Source organism: Heptranchias perlo, chromosome 30 (assembly GCF_035084215.1).
Source record: "Heptranchias perlo isolate sHepPer1 chromosome 30, sHepPer1.hap1, whole genome shotgun sequence".
NCBI lineage: Eukaryota > Metazoa > Chordata > Chondrichthyes > Hexanchiformes > Hexanchidae > Heptranchias > Heptranchias perlo.
The window spans coordinates 2,490,385-2,497,722 of NC_090354.1; the positions used below are offsets into that span (position 1 = coordinate 2,490,385).

The 7,338-nt window shown below is 45.7% G+C and overlaps 1 protein-coding gene across 3 annotated transcripts in view; it reads left to right on the forward strand.

The window, feature by feature from the left end:
- odad4 (outer dynein arm docking complex subunit 4) overlaps window positions 1–7,338 on the forward strand; it is a 63,743-nt gene extending 56,405 nt beyond the window's left edge. For all 3 annotated transcript variants that reach the window (XM_067969347.1, XM_067969348.1, XM_067969349.1), the window contains one exon: window positions 6,374–7,338. In XM_067969347.1, the coding sequence (XP_067825448.1) occupies window positions 6,374–7,158 (785 nt within the window). In that variant the 3' untranslated portion in view covers window positions 7,159–7,338. The remainder of the gene's footprint in view (window positions 1–6,373) is intronic.

The window sequence follows — 7,338 nt, forward strand, 5'->3', positions numbered from 1 at the left end:
GATTTGGATGTAATGGTGAAATTGGCCCCAGGATCATTCTGAGTTGGAATGCTGGTAGCCAGTTCTATATTTTAAAAAAATGCAGTAGAACTGTAGCTATTGTTATAATGGTGCATTGTATCTACAGCCTCACATGGTAACCAGGGGTGGTTTTATATCACATATCCCTCATGCTTTTCCATGGGTTTCCATTGGAGAACAAGATTCCCTCTCATCTGTTAGGCAGAAAGGCTGCTCCTAGATCTCTGCTTTTATTGCTCTGGAGGAGGGGAGTTCTCAATATGAAGCTCGATCTGCTTCATCTTCACTCCTTGTGGGGTAACAATGGGCATCTGTAGGATGGCTCCTCAAACTGATGCATCAAAGGCCAGCAGCTGAACAGCGCAAGGGACCAAAGCTGTGGCCCATCACTGCTGCTCAGACAGCCTGCCAATGGCCTCTGGGCCTTAATGCAATCGCAGCTTAATCCAATGCAAACTTGTCTTAAAGAGGTGCCCTGAGAGAGTGGCAGTGCAAATGGTACCAGCTGCACTCTCAGACACAAGTGATGATTAAGGAACAGGTACTCAGCATAAACTAGGTATTTGCCAGTGATGCACAGGGTGCAATTAGTGGATTAGCAGGTATACACACTTTAAACCAAAGCAACAGCCACATTTTCATTTGCGTTTAGTAATGCAGAGCCTTTGAGCTTGCTCAATCTGACAGTCTGAGGTAGAAGCCCCACTCCATCATTAAGAAGATAGAGGGTATATTTCCCCAGGGCTTCTCCTATTCCCCCACCCCTTGGCAGAACCCCTGTTTACATGCATTAATAGGATTTCCAACACACTCCTGACAAAGTTACAGCAGCAGAGCAGGAGAAGACCTGGGGAAATTCACCCCCTAACTTTCAAAAGGGAAGTGGATATATACTTAAAAAGGCAAAATTTGTAGGGCTATGGGGAAAGAGGAGTGGGACTAATTGGATATCTCTTTCAAAGAGCTGTCACAGGTACGATGGGCTGAATGGCCTCCTTTTGTGCAGTATGATTCTAATCTACGCTGGCACTCCAATGCAGTGCCGCATCATTAGGATGCTGACGTTAAACTGACATGCCCCATTTGCCTGTTCTGGTGGATGTTAAAAGATCCCATGGCACATTTCAGAGAAGAGCAGTGAGTTCTCCCATTGTCAACACCAACAACAGTTCATTCATCGTTTTTCTGGGATCTTGCTGTGTGAAAAATGGCTACCAAGTAACCACCCAACAATCACTGCATGTTAAAGTAATTCATTGTATGTGAAGCACTTAGAGATGTTTCTGAATTGGATAAAAGACGTTACAAATGCAAGTCTTTCTTCAATAATGAATAGAGCTCATCCAGTTAACTATATTTTACGTAACCTCGTATTTTCCTACAATAGATTCCAGCCAGGTTGAGGAACAATTGCCTGAAAATATTGACAAGGAAGGAATCTTTTCTGAGGGTAGGTTGCTAGTGTAACCAGTAACCAGTGTGTAGTTATCGGCAGGCTACGGTTATACCAGGTCACAGCCTTATCTTCTTTTCATTTTGTTCTCTGTCCCCGAGTCCTGATTTGAAATGTTTTTCCCGTCATCCCTGCAGGTTTCCTCCCGTTATCTAATTTTCTACTGTCTGAAAAAATATAAAGGAGCAAATGTAATGCATTCTACATTTTGCAAACCAGTACAGGTGTTGTTCTGCTTGATAACAACACAACTCACCTTATTACTGTAGCACCTGCCTTGCTATTTATATTGGTTCCCTCCCTCCCATTCCTCCAGTCTCTCTAGGTCCAGCTCTAACTCTGGTCTCCCTGGGTCCAGCTCTAACTCTGGTCTCCCTGGGTCCAGCTCTAACTCTGGTCTCCCTGGGTCCAGCTCTAACTCTGGTCTCCCTGGGTCCAGCTCTAACTCTGGTCTCTCTGGGTCCAGCTCTAACTCTGGTCTCCCTGGGTCCAGCTCTAACTCTGGTCTCTCTGGGTCCAGCTCTAACTCTGGTCTCCCTGGGTCCAGCTCTAACTCTGGTCTCCCTCGGTCCAGCTCCAACTCTGGTCTCCCTGGGTCCAGCTCCAACTCTGGTCTCCCTGGGTCCAGCTCCAACTCTGGTCTCCCTGGGTCCAGCTCCAACTCTGGTCTCCCTGGGTCCAGCTCCAACTCTGGTCTCCCTGGGTCCAGCTCCAACTCTGGTCTCCCTCGGTCCAGCTCTAACTCTGGTCTCCCTCGGTCCAGCTCTAGCTCTGGTCTCCCTCGGTCCAGCTCTAACTCTGGTCTCCCTCGGTCCAGCTCTAACTCTGGTCTCTCTGGGTCCAGCTCTAACTCTGGTCTCCCTCGGTCCAGCTCTAACTCTGGTCTCCCTAGGTCCAGCTCTAACTCTGGTCTCCCTGGGTCCAGCTCTAACTCTGGTCTCCCTCGGTCCAGCTCTAACTCTGGTCTCCCTTGGTCCAGCTCTAACTCTGGTCTCCCTCGGTCCAGCTCTAACTCTGGTCTCTCTGGGTCCAGCTCTAACTCTGGTCTCCCTCGGTCCAGCTCTAACTCTGGTCTCCCTGGGTCCAGCTCTAACTCTGGTCTCCCTGAGTCCAGCTCTAGCTCTGGTCTCCCTCGGTCCAGCTCTAACTCTGGTCTCCCTGGGTCCAGCTCTAACTCTGGTCTCCCTCAGTCCAGCTCTAACTCTGGTCTGTCTGGGTCCAGCTCCAACTCTGGTCTGTCTGGGTCCAGCTCTAACTCTGGTCTCCCTGGATCCAGCCCTAACTCTGGTCTCTCTGGGTCCAGCTCTAACTCTGGTCTCTCTGGGTCCAGCTCTAACTCTGGTCTCTCTGGGTCCAGCTCTAACTCTGGTCTCTCTGGGTCCAGCTCTAACTCTGGTCTCCTTCGGTCCAGCTCTAACTTTGGTCTCCCTGGGTCCAGCTCTAACTCTGGACTCCCTGGGTCCAGCTCTAGCTCTGGTCTCCCTGGGTCCAGCTCTAACTCTGGTCTCCCTGGGTCCAGCTCTAACTCTGGTCTCCCTTAGTCCAGCTCTAACTCTGGTCTGTCTGGGTCCAGCTCTAACTCTGGTCTCCGTGGGTCCAGCTCTAACTCTGGTCTCCCTGGGTCCAGCTCTAACTCTGGTCTCCCTGGGTCCAGCTCTAACTCTGGTCTCCCTGGGTCCAGCTCTAACTCTCTCCACCAAGGCAGGTGGTGACCCACTCTGAACATTCCACAAACGACCATAATCTGTTCAGAGGCGCTCGAGACCTGTTCCAGTCACAACTGCCCCTCTGATATTCTGTTCCCTCCTCAGAGAGATGTCCACTCACCCTGCACACTGCTGTCTGGAGTAGCTCAATCTGCAAACTTAGTAATTTGGGGCAGCGCATAGCATGGAGCACTTTTTTGGTGCTACATTGAGCTCTCAGCAGACTCCATGTTTCAATGCGACTGTGATTTCATGGGATGCTTGCCATTCCTTCAATATATAAAATAAATTTGTGCAAAGGAGCCGGCCCCAACAGTATAAATGCATTGGCGGTACTCATATTCCTTACAGTCAGCAGAGAGAGGAGACTTGCATCCCATCAGTCTAGGCTGGATTTAAACCCAGGTCTCAGAGGTGAAAGTATCCAGTTCCCCTGGCTCTCAGTTAAAACAATGCATTTCGGTTTATGTTTGCATTTGGTGTTAGTGATTTTATAGCAGCAAAAATGTAATTACACAGAGCTCCTCCCCCAAGTCAAGACCAGGAGCAAATGCATTAGAGAAGTGAGTGGAAAGCATAATAAGGGAATGTTGTGTCTGCAGTGGCTCAGTGGTAGCACTCTTACCTCTGAGTCAGAAGGTCATGGATTGAGGTCCCACTCCAGAAACTTGAGCACAAAATCTAGGCTGACACTCCCAGTGCAGTACTGAGGGAGCGCCACACTGTCGGAGGGTCAGTACTGAGGGAGTGCTGCACTGTCGGAAGGTCAGTACTGAGGGAGCGCCACACTGTCGGAGGGTCAGTACTGAGGGAGTGCTGCACTGTCGGAGGGTCAGTACTGAGGGAGTGCTGCACTGTCGGAGGGTCAGTACTGAGGGAGTGCTGCACTGTCGGAGGGTCAGTACTGAGGGAGTGCTGCACTGTCGGAGGGTCAGTACTGAGGGAGTGCTGCACTGTCGGAGGGTCAGTACTGAGGGAGTGCTGCACTGTCGGAGGGTCAGTACTGAGGGAGTGCTGCACAGTCGGAGGTGCCGTCTTTCAGATGAAACTAAAAACAGATTATCTGGTCATTATCACATTACTGTTTGTGGGATTTTGCTGAGCGCAAATTAGCTGCCGTGTTTCCTACATTTCAGCACTTCAAAAGTACTTCATTGGCTGTGAAACAATTTGGGACATCCTGAGGTCATGAAAGGTGTTATATAAAAGCAAGTCTTTCTTTTTGCTTTTATTATACTTCATCTAATGGGTGAAACACTGCAATGCGATATTAACGTATTAACATGTCCCTATAAGTTCATTCTTCCAATATTTTAAGGTCTATGTTTTCTCTCTGTTAAGTTGGAGAAAAATTATTTTACTGAGCAGTCAGTGGTTCATAATGAGAGCCCAGTAAAGGAATTTTTCTTTGACTTCTCATTTTTCGGATAAGATGTTAAACCGAGGTCCCGTTTGCCTGTTCAGCTGGTTGCTAAAGATTCAGTAGTACTATTCGAAGAAAAGAAGGGAGTTCCTCCAGTGTCCTGGCCAGCATTCCTTCCTCAACCAACACCACCAAAAACAGATTAACTGGTCATGCATCTTACTGCTGTTTGTGAGACCTTGCTGTATGCAAAATGGCTTCCATGTTTATGCGCGTAACAACAGTAACTACAAGTATGCACATAATGTTATTCATTGTATGTGAAGTGGTTTGGGGCATTGTATGGTGCTATATAAATGGAAAATATTTGCATTTTTATAGTGCCTTTCACATCCACAGGATGTCCCAAAATGCTTCAGTCAATGAAGTACTTTTCAAGTAGTCACTGTTGTAATGTCCGCAAACTCTTACTTTAAATTTACACGCGGAGCAAAATATATATCTCTCAATGAACAATAGACATTAATAGACAACCTGTTAAACTTCCTCGCATAACCTTGCAATATTTCTCTTCCGGGCGTGCGGGAGAAGAGGTGAACTGCGCAAAGCGTTATTGGGAGATTCAGCCAGGCCAGAAACCAACTTTCTTTTCAGTCCCCATGCAAGTAGCGCGAAAGGAGGCTGGAATCCATGATGGTCAGTTGGGAACTACGAGGTAGCAATTGTGCAATAAATCCCAAGAAGAATGCCAGCTGAGGACACAGCAGATACTGATATTTCAGTTTGGAAGCCCCTGAATTTGTTGATGCTTGTAAGTGAACAGAACTGCTCGAGGTGCAAGTGGAGACCAGAAATAGCAGATAATCAGTTGTCAACTTGGTGATCTTCTAAGGTAAAGAGGTGTTTTTTCTCAATTGGAGAGAAAATTGTTTCTTACTAACAGGACTGTCCCTGAGCTTTCCTTTTCCTTTAGTGAATTCTAAGTGTTTCATAAATCACCTGTGGCAGAAGATGAGTTCTGTAATTAAGCACTTCTTTTACATAGGGAAGGAATTAAATGTTCCTTCAAATGGGCCTTAACCTCTGGTCATTGTCCAGTGCCATATTGTTGACCAGCAGAACACTAATTCTTGCTGTAGTTATAGATATTGTCGGACTAGTAATAATTAGTCAGTGCAGGTAAGCAAATATATGACTGAAGCTTTCAACATAATGGACCATGGCTTTTGACAAATTGAGTCTTGAGCACTAAGGAGTGCATAAATGTGCAACACAAACAGCACAGGAACCATCCATTTCTGTGTAAATTACGCTCTAGTGAGCTGACAGGAATATTATTTCACATAATTAAGTCTAGTAAAGGGTGGCATTCCACATACAAATATTTACTATTACCTAGTGTGTTGTAACAAGATATCGAACTTGTATATCTCCTAACCACTAAGCCCAGTAAATACTGCAACTGTCGGTGGTTAGTGTTTGATTGGTGAAAGTACGTTTTCCCATGAATTAATGGTGAAAGTAGGTAGGTTTGTGCATGTGTGTGACTTTTAGATAATGGGGCCATTAGGTGACAGATACAGTACAATGTTGGCAGGTGTGAAACCATTAGTATGGTAGCAAGGAATCAAGAAAGAATATTGTTAAATAGAACAGTGGTCAGTGTGCTGATCAGGAAATACATCTAGGGAATGACTATAATAGGTGTCTTTGTAAAACCATCAACCCACTTAGCTGTATTGAAAAAGGCACATAAGTGGTTGAATAAGCCCCTTCCTGTTCATAAAATTCTCATGTAGCAGCTTTTATATCTCAAGATTTTCTCTGCAGAGACAAAGACACAGAGCTACGACACAGAAGCCACAACAGGAGAAGCTGTGACGGAAAAAGGAGAGACAACAGAAGTTGAAACAGATAAAGGAGAGACAACAGGAGAGGCTGAAACAGATAAAGGAGAGACAACAGGAGAAGTTGAAACAGATAAAGGAGAGACAACAGGAGAGGCTGAAACAGAAAAAGGAGAGACAACAGGAGAGGCTGAAACAGAAAAAGGAGAGACAACAGGAGAGGCTGAAACAGATAAAGGAGAGACAACAGGAGAGGCTGAAACAGATAAAGGAGAGACAACAGGAGAAGTTGAAACAGATAAAGGAGAGACAACAGGAGAGGCTGAAACAGAAAAAGGAGAGACAACAGGAGAGGCTGAAACAGAAAAAGGAGAGACAACAGGAGAGGCTGAAACAGATAAAGGAGAGACAACAGGAGAGGCTGAAACAGATAAAGGAGAGACAACAGGAGAGGCTGAAACAGAAAAAGGAGAGACAACAGAAGAAGTTGAAACAGAAAAAGGAGAGACAACAGGAGAGGCTGAAACAGATAAAGGAGAGACAACAGGAGAGGCTGAAACAGATAAAGGAGAGAGAACGGAAGAAGTTGAAACAGATAAAGGAGAGAGTACAGGAGAAGTTGAAACAGATAAAGGAGAAACAGGAGAGGCTGAAACAGAAAAAGGAGAGACAACAGGAGAGGCTGAAACAGAAAAAGGAGAGAGAACGGAAGAGGCTGAAACAGAAGGAGAGAGGGCTGAAGAAGTTGAGGCGCTAAAGGACGAGTGAAACATTATCAGGAATAATCCTTCCACTCGCCCCATCTCTGTTCATGTGATAGTGTCTAGAAGCAGATTTCAGTGTAACTAACTTCTTTGTTTTTATTGATAAATGATATTGCTGTTAAAATTTTAAAGTCCTGCCCTTGTAAACAAGAGGTAGTTTTTATAAATATAAATTATAGATAAA